The sequence below is a fragment of the Phyllobates terribilis genome, unplaced genomic scaffold (assembly GCF_046119375.1).
Source record: "Phyllobates terribilis strain yellow unplaced genomic scaffold, ASM4611937v1 Scaffold_3__8_contigs__length_932513732, whole genome shotgun sequence".
In the NCBI taxonomy this organism is placed as follows: domain Eukaryota; kingdom Metazoa; phylum Chordata; class Amphibia; order Anura; family Dendrobatidae; genus Phyllobates; species Phyllobates terribilis.
In genome coordinates this window covers 484,155,499-484,181,573 of record NW_027362763.1, presented here as the reverse complement: position 1 = coordinate 484,181,573, position 26,075 = coordinate 484,155,499, and the positions used below count along the sequence as shown (strand labels likewise).

Sequence of the window (26,075 nt, the reverse complement as noted above, 5' to 3'; positions counted from 1 at the left end):
AAGCCAATGTCTTCTGCAATAAAAGTAAAATAATAAACCAACATCATCCTTACCTCGTCCATGGTTCCCACGACAGCTTCAGCTCTGCTACATTCACATGACAGGCTGGATCGCAGCCGAAAGCTGCCATCCAGCTTGCCATGCCGCAGACACTGAGAAGGGCAGGCATGCTTGCGCTCCTCAGTGTCTGGCTGTGACAGCATAAAGATGAGCCGAGGTCATGTCCAATGAACTCAGCTCACCTCATGCATGTCACTAACAGCGTGGGAAAATTCTGCTGCGCTTGCAGTGAGCGTGAGAGAATTCTGCTGAAGCGCTGAGTGCAGGAGAATTTTCCCACGCTGTCCGTGATGTGCATGAGGTGAGCTCATGTCCAATGAACTCAGCTCACCTCATGCACGTCACTGACAGCGTGGGAGAATTCTCCTGCGCTCAGCGCTTGAGCAGAAGAATTCTCCCACGCTGGGATGGCATTGAGATGACAGGCTGGATCGCAGCTGAACGCTGCCATCCAGCTTGTCATCCTTCATAGGCACTGCAGAGCTCAGGCATGCTTGCGCTCTGCAGTGTCTCTGAAGGATGAAAAGCTGGATGGCAGCACTCAGCTGTGATCCAGCCTGTCATCTCAATGCCATCCCAGCGTGGGAGAATTCTCCTGCTCAAGCGCTGAGCGCAGGGGAATTCTCCCACGCTGTCAGTGACGTGCATGAGGTGAGCTGAGTTCATTGGACATTACCTCGGCTCATCTTTATGCCGTCACAGCCAGACACTGCAGAGCGCAAGCATGCCTGCGCTTCTCATTGTCTGCGGCATGGCAAGCTGGATGGCAGCTTTCGTCTGCGATCCAGCCTGTCATGTCAATGTAGCAGAGCTGAAGCTGTCCTGGGAACCATGGAAAGTAAGGATGATGTTGGTTTATTATTTTATTTTTATTGCAGGACATCGTTGGCTTCAGCTGATATGGGCGTGATGGTAAGTATGGTTTAATTTAGAACAATAAAGAATTGTGTGTTTATTTCAATTAAAGGACTTTATTCTGGGTGTTTGTGTTTTTTTTAACTTTGACTATGGGGTTAGTAATGGGGGTGTTTTATAGACGACTCTCCAGTACTAACCTGGGCTTGATTTCAGCTGGCATTATAAGCTGACATCAACCCCAGCCCTATTACCCCACTGCCACCGCCACAGGGCAATGGGAAGAGCGAGGCTAAGTGCCAGAATTGGCGCATCCTATGGATGTGCCATTTCTGGGACGGCTGACGGCTGGTGTTTCTAGCCTGGGAGGGGGCCAATATTCATGGCACCCTTCCTGGGCTATTAATATCAGCCCCCAGCTGTCTGCCTAGCCTTTGCTAGCTATTATAATAGGGGAGACCCCACTTCATCTTTTTTGGGGTCCCCCATTTTAATAGCTAGTAAAGGCTAGGTATTCAGCTGGGGGCTGATATTAGTAGCCTGGGAAGCCCCATGGGTATTACCCCCTTCCCAGGCTTCATCTTTTTTGGGGTCCGCCATTTTAATAGCTAGTAAAGGCTAGGTATTCAGCTGGGGGCTGATATTAGTAGCCTAGGAAGCTCCGTGGGTATTACACCCTTCCCAGGCTTCAAACATCTGCCCCAGCCGTCTGCTTAACCTCCGCTAGAGACTAAAATTACGGGGAACCCCACGCCAATTTTTTTTTTAATAAATTCTTTCTTTTAACATTAAATGACAAGTACAGTAATCAACACTATCACTGTACTTCTTATATATGCGACTGACATGTTTCTATGTATCTAATCTATGTGTGATACTCTATTCTTTCTATTCTAAATTGTCGGGTACCGATGCTGAATTGCCAGCCGGCTTTTTTAAAGAGACGGTGCATGAAAACACTATTGTTTTTTTTAATAAATCCTTTAACACTAAATGACAAGTACAGTAAGCTGAGCGCTGCCATCCAGCTTGTCATACTTCAGAGACACTGCAGAGTGCAGGCATTATGGGAACTTCCAATTCCGGTATTCGATATTCTAAAAGTATCGGAACTCAGTATCGGAACTCCGATACCGCGAATATCGATCGATACCCGATATTTCAGTATCGGAATGCTCAACACTATTGGTGACATGTTCTTTTCCTGAAATTCTGTGCCCTTTTTTCTCCACAAGTCCTTTGATCATGTGGAAAAAGAGTTCTATTTTAACCTTATCTTTCCACAGGACTTGTTTCCAAAATACATCAGGCTTGTTTAAATGTTCTTTTGCATACTTCTGATGCTGAATTTTATGATGAGGACGCAGGAGAAGTTTTCTTCTGATGACTCTTCCATGAAGGCCATATTTGTGCAGGTGTCTCTGAACAGTAGAAAAATGTACCACAACTTCAGAGTCTGTTAAATCTTACTGAAGGTCTTTTGCAGTCAAGCAGGGGTTCTGATTTGCCTATCTAGCAATCATACAAGCAGCTCTCACTGAAGTTTTTGCCTTGTTTTCCAGATCTTATCTTAACCTCCACTGTTCCTGTTAACTGTCGTTTCTTAATTCCATTTCGAATTGAGGAAAGGGCAATTTAAAAACACTTTGCTATCTTATTATAGCTTTCTCCTGCTTTGTGTGCCCCCATGGCTGCTGTTTTCTGTCACAAGGTTAGAGGAGGCTGGGTTTTTATGAAGCTAGGAAATTTGCCTCACCTGGCCTTTCCTAACGATGATAGTGAACAAAACAACCCATAACCCTAACAGGCTAAGGTCTGAAATCTTGGTGAAAGTTATCTGAGCAAAAAGATTAACAAAGTTGGCCAAACTTTTGTATTGGCCTATTTTCCTTTTTGTAATTTTTAAAATGTAAAAAATAACATTATATATATATATATATATATATATATATATATATATATATATATATATGTGTGTGTGTATATATACATATATATATATATACATATATATCTATGTATATATATATATATATATATATATATATATATATATTTATTTTTTAGGCCTTTTAGAGATCATTTAATTTCAACTTAACTGTTCACAATAACAGTAATTTTAACCAGCGGTGTCTAAATTTTTACATGCCACTGTATGTACATATGTGTGTGTATCATGCACTGTGTGTATACGTGTGTGTGACATGCTGTGTGTGTATGTAGCATCCATATTTATAAATATTGGCAGAATAAAGAAGAGTTCATAGGTGTAAACATGTTGGAAATCACCCAACGAATCAGCAAAATAATGTTCATTAATTGAGTGATTGGATTGTTTGTGACGGAACACAAATCATTATTTTCCTGCGGCACATCTACAGGTGTAAACTGCAGATGTGCTGCTGATAACATGATACTGTAAAGCACCAGATTGATCTACTAGTGATTGTTCTGCGACCATCATTCTTCCTCAGCCTGTGCAAAGAGTCCAATAAACAAGTGCCAAACAACTTGTAAATTATCGATCGTTTTCTTTTCACGGCCTGAATTCAGGTCATGAAAATGCAACCTAAATGTTTCTGTGTGAAGGTGCAATATGTTAGCATTTGGGGCCCCACTTTAAACTTTTGCCCAAGGCCCCATTTTATCTAAAACCGGTCCTGATTACACTTTAATGGCTGACTCCTGAATGGAGACACAGATCCTTTACAGTGAATGAGCTCTTTTTTCACCATTTGTAGCCTTCATAGAATGGATCTATTTTTAACAGGAGTTCCATTTTTCTGTTCCTGAATCAGAACAAAAAAAATAGAACATCTAATGCTGATATGAAGATAAGTAACTCTTCTATGTATGTGCAAGGGTGTGCACTGCCCTGTCCCTGCCCCTGTCCCTGAAGTCAGCCGTCGCGTAATAAGAATAGTGCTGTGCATTTTTACTGGCTTTTATTGTGTCATGTGAAATGTAGAATGTATAGAATGTGATATGCATTGAAAGTATAATATGCATAGTGTTTAGCCATGTTATAGGGATTGTGTAATGTATAAGTAATGTGAATAATGCATAGTATTATAGGTACTGAAGCTGCTGTGTGAGTACTGTGAAGGTAATGCCTAAAGTGACACAGGGACACTTAGCTCAGGTATAGAGAAAGCATAGAAAAAGGAATGTCAGTAAATAGGATAATATATAGTTAATATTTGGTGCTAGCCCACATTAGGGAGAAGGATAGGGCTAGTAGAAAAGGTAACTACTTCCTTGGTTTGGGGAATTAGTTAGTTTGTGTGTTTGTTGGAGACAAGGTCAAGTTCAAGTGGCAGTGGGCAAGAAGCACGGGGTGGTACAAAACTCCTTACTGACATTCGTGCAACTTCTGGAGCCTACGGCTCGATACAGGTGCTATGGAGAGCACCTTAACCTATTCTGTACAGAGGAATATGGACGTGAGAGAAACGTGGCAGATTTTGGGAATACTGCGGTGCCAGACAGGCAATACCTGGCGCTGACAGGATGATCAAGCGTAGGGATAGTCCAAGCTGAACATAAGCAAATGATGGATATGTACTGTGTTAATGAAGCAAGTGGCAATGGGTGCTGTGGCTGATACTGTGAGGTAAAGACCAATGTACTTGAATTGTCCAGCAAAATTGAACTTGTTAAAATGAACTGGGTGTCTCCTGATGTGCAGGCGGGTATTCCTGGAACTGAGGATTTGGAGACATTGAATGCCTCCAAAAAGTCAATAGTAGCCAGCTTACCCAGATTGTAGTTTCTCCTTGGTCCGATCATCTGCCGAGGATCCATAGGGAAGCATAAAAAGATTTTAAGAAAAATGCCAAAATAAGGGTTCCTCCGCTGGACTTTATTTGTTTTGGTTCCAATTGGATGCCTCCGGCCTGCAAGTGAGTGTAATGCACCATACACAGCACAACACTTACGGACTGGGACACAATATTTTTGAAATGTGCCAAAGCATCATGGAGCAGCAGCTCGTCCACAGCTACCACTCTCTGGCACTTACATATAGACATAAAATCCTTATATGAGTCTTATATATGCTGTTTTAAATAGCTATTAACTTATAAAGAAATGTTTGACTTACTTATTGAACATTTATTAACTAAATTAATAAATAAGCCCATTAATTCAAAAGTTCAGATTTATGCTTTTTTTTCAGATTATATATGTGAGTCGAAACCCTAAAGATGTTCTAGTATCCTACTACCACTTTTACAAAATGAATCCATATTTAAAATGCACGATACATTGGGAAACATTTATAAACCTCTTCATATCAGGGAAAGGTAATGTAGAAGCAAGCAAGGAATGATTTTTTCATGTGATTATAAGCAATGCAATGATAATATATTTTTTCAGTTTTTAAATTAATTAGCCTTTATGAGTAGCCTTTATGCAAAATGAGCACACAAACTAAAGGTATTTTGAAAGTAAACTTTAGGCTTCATTTACTTCTGTGCTTACATTGAATAGTGTTACATGCAGCACTTTACCATTAGACAAATCTTATAGAATTTGAAATCGTAGCTTTGAATGGAGCCTCAAATGCAAATGAAAAGAACCATAGGCAGCTAAATATATTTAACATGACAGCTGTTCCTGGAACTTTTCCTATTTATATTCCACAAGATTTTATGGTCATATAAACTAAAGGGTTATTTAGATGACTAATTATTATCCAAAAGTATCTGCAGAATCAGTGTTACTGTTACAATGAATTATTACAATGACCATCATTTTTTTTAGATATATAACACCGCAATGAGAAAGAGTTGTAATATATTGTGATAAACATTGCCACTTTGCACTAATATGTCACAAAGATTTTCTTAAAGATCAGGCACTCAATTTTTGATTATGGAGCACGTGTCCTCAGAACATGACCGCCTGTTTAATTAAAGTATTCAAGTATAACATACTTTTAAAGTATTTTTAAAGATTTTGTTTTTAATTTATTTTGTTGTACTGTTTATATTTAAAAACTCTTCCTTAGAAGTCAGTGAGTCTCCAGTCAATTGCTTCATATGGTCATGGAGCTGCATATCTTTAAATGATGGCAGCATCTGTATCAGATGGCTACACCATAATCATGTACACAAAATAGAAAAGATAAAAGCAGACTATACCACATATATATATATATATATATATATATATATATATATATATATATATATATACAGTACAGACCAAAAGTTTGGAAGCACCTTCTCATTTAAAGATTTTTCTGTATTATCATGACTTGTCCATTCCTTGTGTTCTTTGGCCCAAACAAGTCTCTTCTGCTTGTTGCCTGTCCTTAGCAGTGGTTTCCTAGCAGCTATTTTACCATGAAGGCCTGCTGCACAAAGTCTCCTCTTAACAGTTGTTGTAGAGATGTGTCTGCTGCTAGAACTCTGTGTGGCATTGACCTGGTCTCTAATCTGAGCTGCTGTTAACCTGCGATTTCTGAGGCTGGTGACTCGGATAAACTTATCCTCAGAAGCAGAGGTGACTCTTGGTCTTCCTTTCCTGGGGCGGTCCTCATGTGAGCCAGTTTCTTTGTAGCGCTTGATGGTTTTTGCAACTGCACTTGGGGACACTTTCAAAGTTTTCCCAATTTTTCAGACTGACTGACCTTCATTTCTTAAAGTAATGATGGCCACTCATTTTTCTTTACTTAGCTGCATTTTTCTTGCCATAATACAAATTCTAACAGTCCATTCAGTAGGACTATCAGCTGTGTATCCACTTGAATTCTGCACAACACAACTGATGGTCCCAACCCCATTTATAAGGCAAGAAATCCCACTTATTAAACCTGACAGGACACACCTGTGAAGTGAAAACCATTTCGGGTGACTACCTCTTGAAGCTCATCAAGAGAATGCCAAGAGTGTGCAAAGGAGTCATCAAAGCAAAAGGTGGCTACTTTGAACAACCTAGAATATAAGACATATTTTCAGTTGTTTCACACTTTGTTGTTAAGTATATAATTCCACATGTGTTAATTCATAGTTTTGATGCCTTCAGTGTGAATGTACAATTTTCATAGTCATGAAAATACAGAAAAATCTTTAAATGAGAAGGTGTGTCTAAACTTTTGGTCTGTACTATATATATATATATATATATACATATATATACACTATATACAGTTTATATATACACTGCTCAAAAAAATAAAGGGAACACTTAAATAACAGAATTTAACTCCAAGCAAATCAAACTTCTTGGAAATCAAACTGTCCACTTAGGAAGCAACAATGATTGACAATTAATTTCACATGCTGTTGGGCAAATGGAATGGACAATAAATGGAAATTATTTGAAATAATCAAGACACCCTCAATAAAGGAGTGGTTTTGCAGGTGGGGGCCACAGACCACATCTCAGTACCAATGCCTTCTGGCTGATGTTTTGGTCACTTTTGAATGTTGGTTGTGCTTTCACACTCGTGGTAGCATGAGACGGACTCTACAACCCACAGAAGTTTCTTAGATAGTGCAGCTCATCCAGGATGGGACATCAATGCGAGCTGTGGCAAGAAGGTTTGCTGTGTCTATCAGCGTAGTGTCCAGAGGCTGGAGGCGCTACCAGGAGACAGGCCAGTACACCAGGAGATGTGGAGGGGGCATAGGAGGACAACAACCCTGCAGCAGGACTGCTACCTCTGCCATTTTGCAAGGAGGAACAGAAGGAGCACTGCCAGAGCCCTGAAAAATGACCTCCAGCAGGCCACAATGTGAAACCGACTCCATGAGGGTGATATGAGGGCCCGGGGTCAACAGATGGGGGTTGTGCTCACAGCCCAACACTGTGTTGGGAGATTGGCATTTGCCAAAGAACACCAGGATTGGCAAAGTCGCCACTGGCGCCCTGTGCTCTTCACAGATGAAAGCAGGTTCATACTGAGCACATGTGACAGACCTGTCAGAGTCTGGAGATGCTGTGGAGAGCGATCTGCTGCCTGCAACATACTTCAGCATGACCCGTTTGGCAGTGGGTCAGTAATGGTGTGGGGTGGCATTTCTTTGGAGGGCCGCACATCCCTCCAAGTGCTCGCCAGAGGTAGCTTGACTGCCATTAAGTACCGAGATGAGATCCTCAGACCCCTTGTGAGACCATATGCTGGTGAGGTTAGCCCTGGGTTCCTCCTAATGCAGGACAATGCCAGACTTCATGTGACTGGAGTGTGTCAGCAGTTCCTGCAAGATGAAGGCATTGAAGCTATGGACTGGCCCGCCCATTCCCCAGACCTGAATCCGATTGAGCACATCTGGGACATCATGTCTCACTCCTTCCACCAGACTATCCAGGAGTTGACGCATGCTTTAGTCCAGGTTTGGTAGGAGATCCCACAAGAGACAATCCGCATGCTCAGGCGTTTTGGGGAGATCATACAGGCACGTGGAGGCCACACACAATACTGAGCCTCATTTTGACTTGTTTTAAGGACATTACATCAAAGTTGGATCAGCCTGTAGTGTGTTTTTCACTTTAATTTTGGGGGTGACTCCAAATCCAGGCCTCCATTGGTTAATAAATTTGATCTCCATTGATGATTTTTGTGTGATTTTGTTGTCAGCACATTCAATTTTGTACAGAACAAAGTATTCAATGAGAATATTTCATTCATTCAGATCTAGGATGTGTTATTTGAGTGTTCCCTTTATTTTTTTGAGCAGTGTATATATATTACACACACATGCACATACACACACACACACACACACACACACACACACACACACACACACAGATAGGTCCAAAAATATTTGGACAGTGACTGAATCTTTGTGATTTGGGATCTGCATGCCACTATTTTTTATTTAAATTGAAACAACTGAGATGCAACTGAAGTGTAGATGTTCAGATTTAAATAACGGGGTTGAGCAAAAATATCCTGTGAAATGTTTAGGAATCGCAAAATTGCAATCATTTTTCTTCAAAGCCTCTTCATTTCAGAGGTTCAAAAGTAATTGGACAAATTAACTTTACAATAAATAAAAAGTACATTTTTAATATTTTGTAGAGAATCTTTTGCAGGCAATGACTGCCTGTAGTCTGGAAGCCATGAACATAACCAAACGCTGGGTTTCCTTTTTTTGATGCTTTGCCAGCTGACTTATTCGGCCACTGGCCGCTGGCTGGAAGTACTCACTTGCCAAGCTGCTCCATCTTCTGGTAGTGGCCAAGGCTTGGTACTGGCACACGGTGGATGTGCAGTACCCTGCGGTGGCTACTATCAGTAGACGGCCAGCTACGCAAGCGAATATTTCGGGTTGGCGGCCTCCGATAACAGCTGATAGGCGAGGGGTGTCAGGTGTCGGATCTCTGCCTATCAATGTAAAAGTAGTGGACAACATCTTTAGGTTTTATCTTAAGGATGTGAAATATAAGCTCAGTGGGGTTGAGATCTGGTGATTGACCAGGCCATGGCAGAATATTCCACTTCTTTGCCTTAACCTCTTCTCTTGCTTTTGCAGTATATTTTGGGCCATGGTCCATCTGTACCATGAAGTGACGTTCAATCAATCTTGCTGCATTTGGTTAAACCTGAGCAGACAGTATAGCGCTGTACACTTCAGAATTCATCCGGCTGCTTTTGTCTTCAGTCACATCATCAATAAATACTAGTAACCCAGTGCCATTGGAAGCCATGCATGCCCATGCCATGCCACTGTCTCCAACATGTTTTACAGAGGATGGGTTGTGCTTTGATCCATTCCAAGCCTTCTCCATACTTCTTTCTTCCCATCATTCAGGTACAGGTTGATGTTAGATTCATCTGTCCAAATAATGCTTTTCCAGAACTGGGCTGGCTTATTTACATGGGTTTTTTTGTGGTCCTCAGCATTTGCCCTCATGAAGACTTCTTTTTATGGTAGATTTATATATGGAAACACTTACTATCTGGAGAGTGTTCTTCATTTTTGTGTATATGGTAAAGGGGCTTTTCTTTACCATTTAAAGGATTCTTCGATCATCCACCACTAGTGTTGAGCATTCCGATACTGAAATATCAGGTATCGGCCGATATTCGCGGTATCGGAATTCCGATACTTAATTCCGATACTTTTGCAATATCGTATACCGGAATCGGAAGTTCCCATAATGCAATGAGCCATTTTCATTTTATTCAGCCAATGAGGATCCTAAGAAGTGTGGGCACATCCTGTTAGGCATGTAGGCATCTTAACTAATGGCATGGCGGTGATTGGCTGCTGAAATGATGTCATGATGCACTATAAAAGCCGCCGCCGCCATTTTGAGCTCACTCTGCTGTGAATTCAGTTAGGGATAGGACACTGTTGTTCTGAGGGACAGTTTTAGCTACCTATTTGGTCTATTCTGCTTTACCCAAGCTACTTTATAAATCGCTGTGCCTTGCAGTGCTAGTGCACAGTTCTCTGTGCTGTTCACCGCTTTCTGCAAGGTCTCTGTGTGTGAGTGCAGCTCACCCTGTAGTGTGTGCTTCAACCACGTCTGGTTGTAGTGCACTCAGTGTGTGTCACTGCCTCATAGAATCATAGAATCATAGAATGGTAGAGTTGGAAGGGACCTCCTGGGTCATCTGGTCCAACCCCCTGCTCAAAGCAGGATTCACTAAATCATCTCAGACAGATGTCTGTCCAGCCTCTGTTTGAAGACGTCCATTGAAGGGGAACTCACCACCTCTCGTGGCAGCCTGTTCCACTCATTAATCACCCTAACTGTCAAAAAGTTTTTTCTAATATCTAATCTGTGTCTCCTCCCATTCAGTTTCATCCCATTGCTTCTAGTCTTTCCTTGTGCAAATGAGAATAAAGATGATCCTTCTACAATGTGACAGCCCTTGACATATTTGTATACAGCTATTAAGTCTCCTCTCAGTCTTCTTTTTTGCAAGCTAAACATTCCCAAATCCTGCAACCGTTCCTCATAGGACATGGTTTGCAGACCGGTCACCATTCTGGTCGCTCTTCTCTGAACTTGCTCCAGTTTGTCTATGTCTTTTTTAAAATGTGGTGTCCAAAACTGTACACAGTATTCCAGATGAGGTCTGACCAAAGAGGAGTAAAGACCGATAATGACTTCACGTGATCTAGACTGTATGCTTCTGTTTATACATCCCAGAATTGTATTTGCCTTTTTTTGCTGCTGCATCACACTGTTGACTCATGTTCAGTCTATGATCTATTAGTATACCTAAGTCTTTTTCACATGTACTGTTGCTTAGCTCTATTCCTCCCATTCTGTATATGCTTTTTTCATTTTTATTGCCCAGATGCAGTACTTTGCATTTTTCTCTGTTAAAAACCATTCTGTTGGTTGCTGCCCACTGCTCCAGTTTATTTAGGTCTTTTTGAATCCTCTCTCTCTCTTCTCTAGTATTAGCTATCCCTCCTAGCTTTGTGTCATCAGCAAATTTAATCAGTTTACCCTCAATTCCTTCATCTAAATCATTGATAAAGATGTTGAACAATACAGGTCCCAGGACGGAGCCCTGTGGTACCCCACTTGAGACATTCATCCAGCTGGATGTGAAGCCATTTACAACCACCCTTTGAGTCCGATCACTAAGCCAGTTATGAATCCACCTAACAGTTGCCTGGTCCATTGCATACTTGGTCATTTTTTCAATAAGGATGGTGTGAGATACTTTGTCAAATGCTTTGCTGAAGTCAAGATATACTATATCTACAGCATTTCCCTGATCCACCCAGTCAGTGATTCTGTCATAGAAGGAAATTAAGTTAGTCTGACATGACTTGTTAGTTACAAACCCATGCTGACTCTGGTTAATCACTTCATTCTTATCCAGGTACTTACATACATGTTGTTTAATAATTAGTTCAAAGATCTTTCCTGGTATAGAAGTCAGAACTCACCGGCCTATAGTTCCCTGGGTCCACCTTCTTCCCCTTTTTGAAGATAGGAACAACATTTGCTCTTCTCCAGTCTTCTGGGACTTCTCCTGTTCTCCAAGAATTTTCAAAGATTATGGAGAGTGGTTCTAAAATTTCTTCTACGATCTCCTTCAGTACTCTGGGGTGTAATTCATCTGGACCTGGAGACTTGAACTCATTTATGTTAGCTAAATATTCCCTCACAATCTTTCTGTTTACAGATAACTTGGATTCTTCTATTCCTTTAAAAGGATAGTGAAGATCAGTTGATGTTACATTTTCTTTCTGAGAGAAAACAGATGCAAAATAGGAATTAAAAAGTTTGGCCTTCTCAACATCCTCTCTTACCATTTCTCCATTTTCATCTTGTAAAAATCCTATAGCATCTTTGACTTTTCTTTTACTTTTGACATACCCCCAAAATCCTTTTTTATTGCTTTTGACATCTCTTGCAAGCCTTAATTCATTGTCAGCTTTAGCTAACCTGATACGTGCCCTACAGGATCTGCAGACTGCATTATAATCTTCTTTAGATATGCCTCCCTCTTTCCATTTAATAAACATTTCTTTCTTTCTTTTTAGCATGTGTTTAAGTTCTGTGTTCATCCATCCTGGTTTCCTTAAATGCTTCCCATTCTTCCTACTTTTCGGGATTGTTAACGATTGTGCTTTGAGAATCTCATTTTTAAAAATTTCCCATCCTTCTTGGACATCCAGCCATTGGATCCCTCCTATTCTCTTTCTGAGTCTCTTAAAATCTGCCTTTCTAAAATCTAACCTTGAAGTTTGAGTCTTCACATGTCTTCCTCCTCTAGTTATCCAAAATTCTATAATAGCATGATCGCTGCCTCCTAGGGTCCCAGCCACTTTTACCTCCTCAACCATTTCCTCCCTGTTTATAAGGATTAGATCCAAAGTAGCAGATCCCCTTGTTTTCTCCAATACCTTTTGGAAGATAAAGTTGTCAGCAAGAGAGGATAAGAATTTGCTTGACCTGTTCGTTTTACTTGAGAGAGATTCCTAACAAATGTCTGGATAGTTGAAATCTCCCATGACCACTGCGTCATATTTTTTTGAGAACTTGGTCATTTGATACATAAAGAGTTCATCCATATCTTCAGCTTGCCCAGGTGGCCTGTAGTAAATGCCTACAATGGTGTCCTTTGCGTTGTTCTCTCCTTGTATTCTTACCCAAACAGTTTCCACAGAACTCCCAGTCTCTGAAACTTCAATCTCTGTGCAGATATACGCTTTTCTAACATACAATGCGACACCTCCTCCTCGTTTATCAAGTCTGTTTCTTGCAAATAAGTTGTATCCTTTTAGCCTTTTATTCCAATCATGTGTATCGTCCCACCAAGTTTCAGTGATTCCAATGACATCATATTTCTTTTCCTGCATTAGTAGTTCCAATTCTCCTTGTTTGTTGCCCATGCTTTGTGCATTTGTATAAAAACATTTTAGTTTGTGATTGGTTTCTCTTCCTCCCATATTTTTATTATTTAAATTGTTTTGTCTTTGTTATTCCTTTCCACTTCCAGTAGCAGAGATCTCAATAGTATTTGTCAGCTGTATATCTTTTTCTGGCCTTTTGCTTCCCTTCCCACATTGTTCTAGTTTAAAGCTCTCCTGATGAGTGTAGCAAGGCGACTTCCAAATACATGTTTTCCAGTCTTCGTAAGGTGCACCCCATCTCTAGCAAGTAGTCCATCGTATAGGTAATTCATTCCGTGATCCAGAAATCCAAATCCTTGTTGACGGCAGCATCGACGTAGCCAGTTGTTCACCTGTAGAATCTTATTCCACCTCATTGTTCCATGGCCATCCACTGGGAGGATGGATGAGAAGACCACCTGCGCTCCCAATTCTTTCACTTTCTTGCCTAAGTCTTCAAAGTCACTGCAGATGGTTTCCAGGTCCTTTCTTGCGGTGTCATTTGTCCCCACATGTATTAGCAGGAATGGGTAGTGATCTGTAGGTCTGAAGAGTATTGAAGTTGACGCGCCCCCTGGGCCAGTGTTGTTTGGGGGATACCCGGAGCCGGATCAGATGGGGGTTGTAGTCTCCGAGTGGCGGTGACCCGGTCCGTGCCCAGGGTGTCAAGCTCAGTGTGTGGCAGTCCTACAGATGTTGCTGGATGTTCTTTAGTGTCAACTACGCCACCCGTTGATTTGCGGTCACTACGGCCGCCGCTGCAGCAGGGTCCGCTGAGGCTGGTGGTGTGTGTGCAGCTCTGGTAGTATAACCCCCAACGGGAGGGGTATAGCCTCAGGGGGTCAGGTGTAGAGGATGGTGGTTGTGGTGGTGCAGTGAGGATGGTAATGAGACTCAGAGCCGGGCTGTGCAGTTCAGGGTCTTTACTTACTGCTGTTCTTGTGGTCACTCTGGCCTTGAGTGACCGCCCGAGCCGTGCTGCGTCCACCAGGTCCTGGACTCGGCCAACCCCCAGGTGATTCTGGAGCGTGGTCCTGAGCTCCCTTTCTGTCTCTTCCTTTCTCTGGCCTACCCCACCAGGGATCCACCTATGTCCGGCTCCCTCGGGCCTCTTGTTGGGTAAAACCCTTGTCTCTGGGTTCCCTGACCCTATTCTTGGTTTGCCTTCCGGGTGGATTTAGTGGGGGATCGTGGCAAATCCTGCCCACGACCTCCGGTCTCTGGCTGAGGATTAGTGCCCTCCACCAGCTTGGGATCCGGTACCCTTGTGCCAACTCTTCACCCTCTGGTCTAATTTTGGGCTCTTGGAGTTCCTTCTTCTCCCCCTCTGGGTCCTTCTCTTCTCCTCTCTCTCTCTTCAGGACTGCTTGACCCTCTACAACAGACTGACTGAAAACTGTCTGCCTGTCTGACTGACTGACCCTGATCTAAGATGGTTCCCACCTTATATACTCCCTCTATGTGTGAGCTCAGGTGACCAGCACCCAATGAGCTCCTAGCATTACCCAGACTGCTCCCCCTATCTGCCCCTACACTACTGGGATGTTCCACCCCCCTCCCACTCCAGCCAGGGACAGACACTGTCGTACCTGCACATTTCTCTAGTGGGAGTACCGTCGGTCCGTCCCCCGGAAATGGGATGTATGTAGTGCATGCAGCCTACTGAGCTCAGTTCCACACTCCATCCTTACCCGGGAGTGGAATATCACACCTCTGGCTGAGGTGCAATACCCCTGTAGCAGCCGAATCCTCAGGGTGCTACAATATCCTGTCAGACACATCTTTAATTTTTGCTCCTGGAAGACAGCACATTTCTCTTGAGGTTATGTCTGGTCTGCAGATAGCGGCCTCTGTTCCTCTTAACAGGGAATCCCCCATGACCACCACTCTCCGTTTTTTCTTCACAACATTCTTCTTTCTCCACCCTGGAGGATTCTGAGGGCTTACAAGGTTATTCATTGCTGGCAAAGTCTTATCTTGCTGTATTTCTTCATGGTTCTCCTGCGAGAGAGCCTGGTACTGGTTCCTGAGCAGTATGGGTGCTGACTGCCTCTCGATCCTCCTGCTTCTGAGGGTCACATGCTTCCATTCCTCTGTTTCCTCAGGTGCAGTTCGAATTTCTTCTCTTTCTGAATCATAAAGAGATAATTCTGCTCTGTCCAAGAACTCTTCACTAGTGTTGAGCCACCCCCGTAGTGTTCGAGTTCAGTTCGGTTCGTCGAACACCCGTGTGTTCGCCGAACTGTTCGTCGAACTGTTCGTCGAACACCGTTAAAACCAATGGCAGGCAAACAAAAACACATAGAAACACATAGAAAACACCTTCAAAGGTGTCCAAAAGCTGACAAACTGCTCAGAAGACACAACTAACACATGGAAAAGTGACAAGTACATATAGTCATGCGAAAAGAAAAGAGGTGGAGGAGTAAAAGGAGGGGGAGACACAGATATAGGCATGTCATGCCCTTCTAAAATCCAAAAAGTGAGAAGCCGACACGGCCAGTCCGTTCCTGCCCGTGCCACCTCTGTGTCACCGGGTTTGTGCCAGAGCCGCGGTGGACCCTGACGGCCAGCCCCCCTATCCCAATACTGGTGCCTGTCCGCCGGTGGGTCGAGGCCCCCCACAGTGGGGGGGGAGTAACATCTGCAGAAGAAAGACCATCTTCCAGCCAAACTAAGATGTCGACTTCTTTTCGTGGACAATGTGATACGATCCCATTCTTACGGACACGCCCATCGCTACAAATTCTAGCTGAGGCACAAAAACAGCAGGTGCTTCAACGGATATCAAGTGCTCCTTCAAGTGGGCTCTCCATCACCTCAATTTCAACATCACAAATACTCCAGTCCTCAGAGGTGTCACCCCAATCGCACTTGCTTCCTCACAGCTCCCAAGTCTCCAGCTGCCCGTCTGAGTATGGGGTAACACAGATGGTTGAGTCTGCACAGCTGTTTACTCATACTATAGCCTGGGAAATGGAGGTCTGCTCCAGAGCTTCTGTTAATCCAGATGAGGAAATGATCTGATCTGATGCCCAGAATCTTTATAAGTCGGATCCAGGACCAGATGAAGAAGGTTCTGAGCATAATGTAGACCCTTGTTCCCAAACTGTAACTCCTGTTGGTGGAGACAATGATGAAGACGATGATGAGACTCAAATACCTGATTGGAGCGACAACTTGACTTTTCGGTCAGGGCAGGAAGAGGTTGGCTCTGAGGACGACGGGTGTGATAACACACAGGGTGATGATGACGAGGTTGGAGATCCCACTTACTGTCAACCCACAGTCAGCCAGTCGATGAGGTCAGCAGAGGAGGTGGAGGAGGATGTGACTAGCCCTGGGGATGGGGATGACTCGGTACCCGGGCATTTGCCTGGCCTTGGGGATGTCGCGGTGGTCGGCTCCCTGGCCCGTACCCTGGGGTCTCTCTTTAAAAGGGTGGATAATTGTTAATTTTATAAGAGTTCATGACGCCACCTGTGGTATCTGGTGACAAGCACCAGCGCTGCAGCAGTCCACTGAGGCCAGTGATAAGGCAGCTCGATGGTATAGCTCCCCACAGGTGGAGCTAGGTCTCAGGGCAGCGTATACAGGGCGAATGCAGGACAGGCGAGACCCAGCTGGGTCAGAGCAAGAACGGGAACGGACACGGTAGTCACTTCAGTACCTTTTACTGGTGGAAATTCAGGCACATCCCGGAGCACTGTAGGGTGAAGGGTGCATATCAGGATCCTCCCCAATGATCGGGTGTAGGGCCTCCTGTTTCTTGCCTCTGCGTAGTAAATTTCTGACCTGCCTGGAGCTAGGCCTAACTTTGTCTCTGTCCTGCGCTGGCTGACCTTGTGGTAGGGCCTTCTCTTGGAGTTCACACTCCCAGTATGCGGGGCCTAAGCGTCTCCTGGCTCTGTTACATATCAGCACCTTAGCGATCCTGGGACTTGTAGTTCTCCAGGGATTCCGGTTATGCCTTACTGGGTCATAGAGATACCGGTAAGCTCGGATCCTGTATCCGGTAAATGCTTCGGGGTGAGCTGGTTAAGCTCCTCTGCCCCTTATGTACTAACTCGCCACTCGCCTTCGGCCTACTCGGGCCCTCACTAGGCTATACACACTAACGGCAGCTTGCTGCGCTTCACTGATCTTATGGCACGGGCACACCTTAAGCTCTATCTGGGCTTCCTGAATCTAGCAAGCAGGAGCCTCGTGCTCCACTGCTGAACTATTAACTGCGTTCTCTAGACTAGACTGAGCTCCACTGCAGACTGACCTCTCTTAGGCTTCTCTACTGCAGGAACTCTTCAGAGGAACTGAACTGCCTAGCTCCACCTTCCCTATTTATATCCCTAACGGGCTCCCTCTGCTGGTCTGAGGTGGAAGGTGGAGATGTGTGAATGTTTATGGGGGCCTCTTGTGGAGGATTCCATCAATGCACTCTTCTAGGATCTGTGATACCAAGAGCAGCGGGGCATCACAGATGCTATTGACGACGAGGTTAGGTTGCGCCTTCCTGAACAGAGACGGAGTAATGGAAGCACGTCAACAACTGCATCCTCAACCACAACTCTGCCTCTGACCACAAGTTGTAGTGGCTCTTCAGGTCACATGGGCTCTAAGCCTTGCATAGCCTGGGCATTTATTCAGATCGATAAGGATGACCCAACTCGTGTTATCTGTATTATTTGTCAGCAAAAGCTAAGTAGAGGCCAAAAAATCCATAGTTTGAGTACTTCATGCATGTACCGTCACATGGATATGAAGCATAAGTTGCAGTGGGAAGCTCACTGTGCTACAATGCGGCCTAGCCGGCTGGGCCAACCACCGTCTGCCCCATCTTGTGCATCCGCAGCCTCTTCATCCTCTGTGACTGGGGGGACAGCAGTCACACATGTTTTTGGACGCAGACCTGCCACCTCTTTACCCGCAACAGCCAGTGTGATTGGCAGGTCGTCAGTTCATTGGGAAGTTTAAACACCTGCTAGTGTTGAGCGCTCTCCGACATCGAGAGCACCACCTTTGGATCAAGGCAACCTAACATGTCCGCCTGCATCTTCCTCACCGACCGGCAGTTTGCCGGGGACACCCTACTCAACACCATCTAAGCACAACAGCCAGCCCTCGGTCCCTCAAATGTGGAAAAGTAAAAGACCATTTCCTCCTAGCCATGAGAAAGCTAAGAGGTTGAATTTCACCATCTGCAAACTGTTGGCTACAGAAATGCTGCCTTTCCACCTGGAGGACACAGAGGATTTTCAAGACCTTATGTACGTCACAGTGCCCCAGTACCAGATGCCCAGTCGGCACTACTTCTCAAAGAAAGGTGTGCCTGCGCTCCACTAGCATGTCGCACACAACATCACCGCTTCTTTGAGAAACTCTGTGTGTGACAGGGTGCACTTCACCACAGACACTTGGACGAGAAGGCATGGACAGGGGCGTTACATGTCGCTGACTGGGCACTGGGTAACTATGGTGACATCAGGACAAGGGGCTGCTTTCCAAGTCTTACCGTCCCCACGAGTTGTGCGTCAATCCTCTTTATCTCGAAGTTCCTCCACTGCTTCTGCCTCCTCAACCTCCTCTTGGTCCTCCACCTGCACCCAAAGCCTGTCTGGTAATGCCACCTGCTTTTTAACTGCGCAGAAGGAATCCTGCACACCTCCTTACTATGCTGGCAGCAGGGCTCAACGGCATCAGTGTTTACTTTGAAATGTCTGGGAAATGTGAGTCACACAGCTGAGGAGTTGTGGTCAGCTCTGGAGACCCAGTTTCATGAAAGGTTGTCTCCACTGGACCTGCAACCAGGGAAGCCCATGTGCGACAATGCTGCAAACCTGGGTGCGGCACTTCGCCGGGGCAATGTCACACACGTGCCTTGTATGGCTCATGTGTTGAACCTGGTTGTCCAGCAATTTTTAGCCCATTATCCCGGACTAGATGGCCTTCTGCAGAGGGCACGGTCGCTGTGTGCTCACTTCCGCCGTTTGCATCCCGCAGTTCAACGACTTACATCTCTACAGAAGTCGTTGGGCCTGCCAGTTCACCGGCTGAAATGCGATGTGCCGACATGGTGGAATTCAACTCTGCACATGTTGCAGCGACTGTGGCAGCACCGACAAGCCCTGGTGCAATACGTTCTGACGTATAGCCTGGGCCAACGAGATCCAGAGGTTGGGCAAATCACGCTGCAGGAGTGGTCTCAGATCAGGGACCTATGAAGTTGACGTGCCCCCTGGGCCATGGGGTACCCTGAGCCGGGCCGGTAGACGCTGGGGGTTGTAGTCACTGTGGCGGTGACCCAGTCCGTGACCCAGGGCGGTCAATCCAAGGGTAATTTGTATATATGGATTTTATAATGTCTGACTACACCACCTGTGGAGTGCGGCCAAAGGGGCCACCGCTGTGGAACAGTCCTCTGAAGCTGGTGGTTTTGCAGCAACGGTATTATTACTCACCACAGGAAGAGTGTAGCTTCAGGGCAGTGTGGGCGGATGATGGTGGTTGTAGGGCAGGGAGTCAGTAATGAACACAGAGTCCGTGTGATGCCATCTCAAGATATTACTCACAGTTGTTGTAGTCCAGATTACAGGTACCAGAGTAATCTCCCCCGTCGTGCTGTGCATACTCAGTGAGGGGCTCAGTCCACCCCCAGATAGCTCCGGAGTACTTAGCAGAACCCCCTTCTGTGTGTCCTTTCTCTGGCCTTCTCCCTGCACCTCACACCCAGTGACACTTCTATCCGGTATCCTCGGGCCTTGGCGGGTGACGTGTGTTCCGTCCCCTGGGTCCTATGTGGCTACCTTCTTAGTGAGACTGGTGTGGACTTTGGTCTGCAGTACATGAAATGCAGCAGCCTCCGGTTTCTAGTTGAGCCTTGCTGGTTCTCCGCTAGTTGATGGACCGGTTCCCCTTATCTGGCCTGACCCCTCTACCTCCTGGTAGCAGCGGGAGTACGGGTGGCCTTCTGCATGGCCCGTAGCCGTAGGGTCCCTTCGGTTCCTGGAGCCTTCCAGCTCCCACTCCTCTCTTCTCTCCTTCAGTCCTGGGCCTCCCAGGCTAGGCCCGCCTCCGGAGCAGAGCTCATGCCTAGTCTCTGCTCCTGTCAATTTTCCTCCTCTGTCTGGCTTTCTCTTTCTAAGATGGCTTCCTATTTATACTCTCCTTGTCATGTGCTCCCCTAAGCTGCTCCCCTAAGCACCCACTACATAGGACCCTCAAACCAGCTAGGGACCTGGGACTGTGCTCTCCCTTAGGAGCAATCTCACCCTACCCCCACTGCGGGTATGTGTTGGATGCAGGAGTTAGGGTCCCGAACCATACGCCTTCCTTACCTGAGGGTGAGATACCACACCTCTGGGTGAGATGCAGTAACTCTGTGGCGACTGAACCCTCAGGGGCGCCACACACCCTTCTGCACAGTTTTGAAATGTCGATGAAGATGTTTAGTGCTGACGACGATGCCATTATCAGCATGACTATTCCGGTGATTTACATGCTGGAGCACACATTAAACAGAATTCAGAGTCAGGTGGTGGGACAAGAGGAGGTGGAGGAAGTAGAGGAGGAGTCGTATGCGGAAGGGATAACATCTCCAAGGTCCAGACGGTTGGCAGCACCAAGGCGGCAGGCATGGGAGGGTGGGGGAGAGGGATTAACCAGGGCGCATGGTAGCAGCCAAACTGTTGAGGAAGGTGCAGGAGCCGAGGAAGAAGTGGAGGACGAACTGGCGATGGGCATCGAAGACTCATCAGATGAGGGAGACCTTGATCACATTTCTGTTGTGCAAGGTTGGAGGGAGAGGGCAGAGGAAGGAAGCATGATTCTTACCTCGCTACCAACACAACAAGGACTTGGTCCTTCTGAATGCGCAAGACACATGAGTGCCTTCTTGCTGCACTACCTGCAACATGACCCCCGGATTGTCAGAATTCGAAGTAATCCCGACTACTGGGTTGCCACACTCTTAGATCCCCGGTACAAAAGTATATTTGCCGAAATAATTCCTGCCATAAAAAGGTATTGACGAATGCAGGAGTATCTGCAGACGCTGTTGCAGAATCTTACATGTGCTTTTCCACAAAACACCAGTGGTGCACGTAGTGAATCTCACAGTTCTAACTTGCCAACGGTGGGACTGTCGAGTCTTCATCACTCAAACAGTAACAGTAAAACAGTATCTGCTGGTAACAGCAATTTTGTGGAATCGTTTCACCACTTTTTTAGACCTTCCTTTGCAAGGCCACAGGAGACAAGAAGTCTGACACATAGTCAATGCCTAGAGAGGATGGTACAGGAGAATCTCCAAGTGAACATCGAAGCCATGACTGTGTCACTGGACCCTTGCTCATTTTGGTATTCCAATCTGGAAAAATCGCCGGAGCTCGCCACTTACGCCTTGGAGATCTTGTCATGCCATGCAGCCAGCGTTCTCTCTGAACGTGTGTTCAGCGCTGCTGGTGGTGTGCTGACAGATAAGTGCACGCGGCTGTCCACTGAGAATGTAGACAGACTCACGTACATAAAGATGAACAAATCATGGATTCGCAAGGACATTTCTACCCCTGTGTCATCCTTGGGAGACTAAAAGCTTGGGGATTTGGTAAAATCACCTCACCAACCGTTTTAAGCAACAGTAGGGCAATTGATGCCACTTAACCCTAGAACGCATGACCATAAAAATCTACACTTTCACATACCTGGGGCCCTTTAGGCCCGTGTGCAAATAACATGGAATAACTCAAACTCAAATGACAAACAACTATATACATGAAGAATACCTAGAGCTTCAAAATTCTAACTAAAGTAATCTTGCAGAAAATAGAAAACAATTAACTGGGCGGGCCTGCAAGGCCACAGGTATGCGTTCTATGGTTAAGTGGTGTCTGTGCCACAAATTTGGGAGTCCCCTTGCTGTGTCTTACGTGACGTTGGCATCGTCAATTCCAGGTGGGTTGGGTCGCCCCCCCCCCCCCCTTTTAACTGTAAGAAACTACATACACTATGGCTTGGGGTAACACAGATGGTTGAGTCTGAAGAGCTGTTTACTCAGAGGTCTGCTCCAAATCTTCAGTGTCTGCTAGTCAGCGTAGAATTTTTAACTGCATCTAGCCTAGGCAATACTTTGGGTGTAGTAGCCCAGCTGCGAAGCAAGCTGCACCGCCTGTGTATCTAATAAGAATTTTTAAATGAATCTAGCCTAGGCAGACTGTGGGGACCCCCAACCAAACCCAGACGCTCAGCCCCCCTACCGCCCCCCTTTCATGGACAATACAATAATGTAACTCTTACAACTGGATGGGTGAGGATCGGTCACAGCTTTAATAACTCTTTATACTCATTCCATTAGAAAGGCATTTTATTTCTAAAATAATTCAGCTTGTTGCAGCATGCCCTGGGTCCCCACTCTGGCAAGTTGGCCAACAAGTGTAACTCTCCAACATGTCCTTTCTATTTCCAGGCCACGGAGGATCCAGCATACTCGTATGCAGGACTCTGACCCCCACCCATCACTCTTAACGCTTGTTCCACTCCGTCCTGGAGTCCTGACAGGAATATGTCCAGTCCAATATCTATTAAGTGAACACCGTCGGGCCGTATGAGGCCTGCTTTATCTCCTTCCAGTTGTCGGTGTCGTATCACTACACCGCCTCTGTCTCTTCTAAATTTTGCCATCCGAATATTTATTACCCGCCTTGTCCATTCGATGGCCGTGATGTCTCGCGCACCTTGCCATACCGCTATCGGCACAATCTCTGACCATACTGTAGCTAATTTTGTGAAAAATTCTCAGTGTCTAGTTTCATTATTGCCATTAGTTATGCGCTCTTGTGATGACCTAGGTTGTTTCCCCCGGCCTGTATAACTAAGATGACCGGACCTCTTGCCTCTCTCCCTACCTTGATTACCTCCATTAGTACCTGTGGCCATAGCAGGCCTCTAATACCTCTCCAGTTGAAATATGTGTTATGAAACTCTAATTTCCTCCCGCCTGGGCGGACTTTCGCCCTTTTTTGTGCCCAATATATATACGAGTGGCCTATCACTCACACTGTTGGCTTAGCGTCGCCTGTAAAAGAAACAAACCACGTTAGGATAACAAGTCCGGTCTTATGTATCTCGCCAAACACGTGGATCGCCATCTCCCTATCCTCTGAACTTCCGTTTCTGACAGTCCTGCTCTTGCTGCTTCCGTGGCCGCACCTATGCGGAATGAGTGTGTCCCGTAATCTTTGGGGTGGTTCCCTGCCGATGTTATGCATTTATTAAATATAGCTTGGAACAGGTATCTTGATAATGGCGTTCCATCAATGTGTGATAGGAAGAAATTACTTTGTGATCTGATGGTTAGATATGTTTTTACTATTTTTACCCGACTCAGTGTACCGTTTGTGGGTTGTAGAAGTACCCAAGTACCCCTGCCCGCTGGAACCATTTTCGATTGGTGTATGCGTAGACGTATTGCATTATTGGCTATGACTACGTCCTGGTGTAATAAGCCTCCACTGGTGGTAATTTTGGATTGAGGGACTAATTCGCTTATGCATAGCGCCCCGAAGAAGGCGATCACAAATGCAGTAGACATTAGTGTTGCTTCAAATTGTGAGTGTCATGTTAATGGTGTTAGGGATAAGATGTGAGAAATCAGTTTTAGTGACACGGGACGGGACGTCTACATTCCTGACTTGGCTGACCCCTTTTCCACCCTTTTATGGATTGTCTGATGATGAATCTTTGTCACATCTCCCCAATTCAGTAGTTGGAAGTGAAATGCTACTCCGGTCAGACGCCCCTGATATGCCCCTCATCATTAGCTGGTGGAGAAATTCTATGGTGACTTGTGATCTGGCTTGTTCACATTGGTCAACCCGTCTGCCTGCTACTAGTCGTGTCCACTCTTCCCATGCCTTACCGTATGCTTGCCACGTTGACGGGGCAACTGACGCTCTGATTAATGGCATCAACTATTCGCCACTAGATCCCATAGGGAGGGTGGGCAACTGTTGCCCGATGGGTGGGCGTTGTGGAAGAGCTCTGTGAAAATCTGCCAATTGAATCGTTATAAAGCGTTAGCAGCAGCTTTATACCCCTCAGCATAGTGGCTAGCGCGGACCCATACATTGTGTTTTAGGCACAGGAATGCTAGCCTGCGTAGTAGGCCTAGCACTGGGAGAGACGATGATGCCATCTTATTAATGCAGTGCGCTAGGCTGGTGTTTTGTGTTATGAAGCGTATATTTTTGGTAGCCAGGCTCGCGCCCCATATTTCTATTGCTACCACTATTGGGAAAAATTATTTTCAGGGCTAGATGCAGCTAAAAATTATTATTAATTTCAAAGCTGGTGGAGATTGGTATAGATGGCCTAATACAATGAGTCCCACACACTGCTAGAAGGCCAAATATTTTTTCAGAGCTAGATGCAGATAAAAATTATTTTTAATTTGCAACCTGATGGAGGTCAGTATAGATGGACTAATAGAGAAAGTCCCACACACTGCTAGAAGGCCAAATATTTTTTCAGAGCTAGATGCAGAAAAAAATTATATTCAGTTTGCAACCTGATGGAGGTCAGTATAGATGGACTAATAGAACAAGTCCCACACACTGCTAGAAGCCCAAATATTTTTTCAGAGCTAGATGCAGAAAAAAATTATATTCAATTTGCAACCTGATGGAGGTCAGTATAGATGGACTAATAGAACAAGTCCCACACACTGCTAGAAGGCCAAATATTTTTTCAGAGCTAGATGCAGACAAAAAATTATTTTTAATTTGCAACCTGATGGAGGTCAGTATAGATGGACTAATAGAGAAAGTCCCACACACTGCTAGAAGGCCAAATATTTTTTCAGAGCTAGATGCAGAAAAAAAAATATTTTTAATTTGCAACCTGATGGAGGTCAGTATAGATGGACTAATAGAGAAAGTCCCACACACTGCTAGAAGGCCAAATATTTTTTCAGAGCTAGATGCAGAAAAAATTATATTCAGTTTGCAACCTGATGGAGGTCAGTATAGATGGACTAATAGAACAAGTCCCACACACAGCTAGAAGCCCAAATATTTTTTCAGAGGTAGATGCAGATAAAAATTATTTTTAATTTGCAACCTGATGGAGGTCAGTGTAGATGGACTAATAGAGAAAGTCCCACACACTGCAAAAAGGCCAAATATTTTTTCAGAGCTAGATGCAGACAAAAAATTATTTTGAATTTGCAGCGTGATGGAGGTCAGTATAGATGGACTAATAGAACAAGTCCCACACACTGCTAGAAGGCCAAATATTTTTTCAGAGCTAGATGCAGAAAAAAAATATATTCAGTTTGCAACCTGATGGAGATCAGTATAGATGGACTAATAGAACAAGTCCCACACACTGCTAGAAGCCCAAATATTTTTTCAGAGCTAGATGCAGAAAAAAATTATATTCAATTTGCAACCTGATGGAGGTCAGTATAGATGGACTAATAGAACAAGTCCCACACACAGCTAGAAGCCCAAATATTTTTTCAGAGGTAGATGCAGATAAAAATTATTTTTAATTTGCAGCCTGATGGAGGTCAGTATAGATGGACTAATAGAGAAAGTCCCACACACTGCTAGAAGGCCAAATATTTTTTCAGAGCTAGATGCAGACAAAAAATTATTTTTAATTTGCAACCTGATGGAGGTCAGTATAGATGGACTAATAGAGAAAGTCCCACACACTGCTAGAAGGCCAAATATTTTTTCAGAGCTAGATGCAGACAAAAAATTATTTTTAATTTGCAACCTGATGGAGGTCAGTATAGATGGACTAATAGAGAAAGTCCCACACACTGCTAGAAGGCAAAATATT

General features: G+C 44.8%; 1 protein-coding gene across 1 annotated transcript in view; it reads left to right on the top strand.

Moving 5' to 3' along the window:
* LOC141259641 (amine sulfotransferase-like) overlaps positions 1-26,075 on the top strand; it is a 207,349-nt gene that overhangs the window by 101,913 nt on the left and 79,361 nt on the right. The window contains exon 4 of the mRNA XM_073675906.1: positions 5,093-5,219. Within this exon, the coding sequence (XP_073532007.1) occupies positions 5,093-5,219 (127 nt within the window). The remainder of the gene's footprint in view (positions 1-5,092; positions 5,220-26,075) is intronic.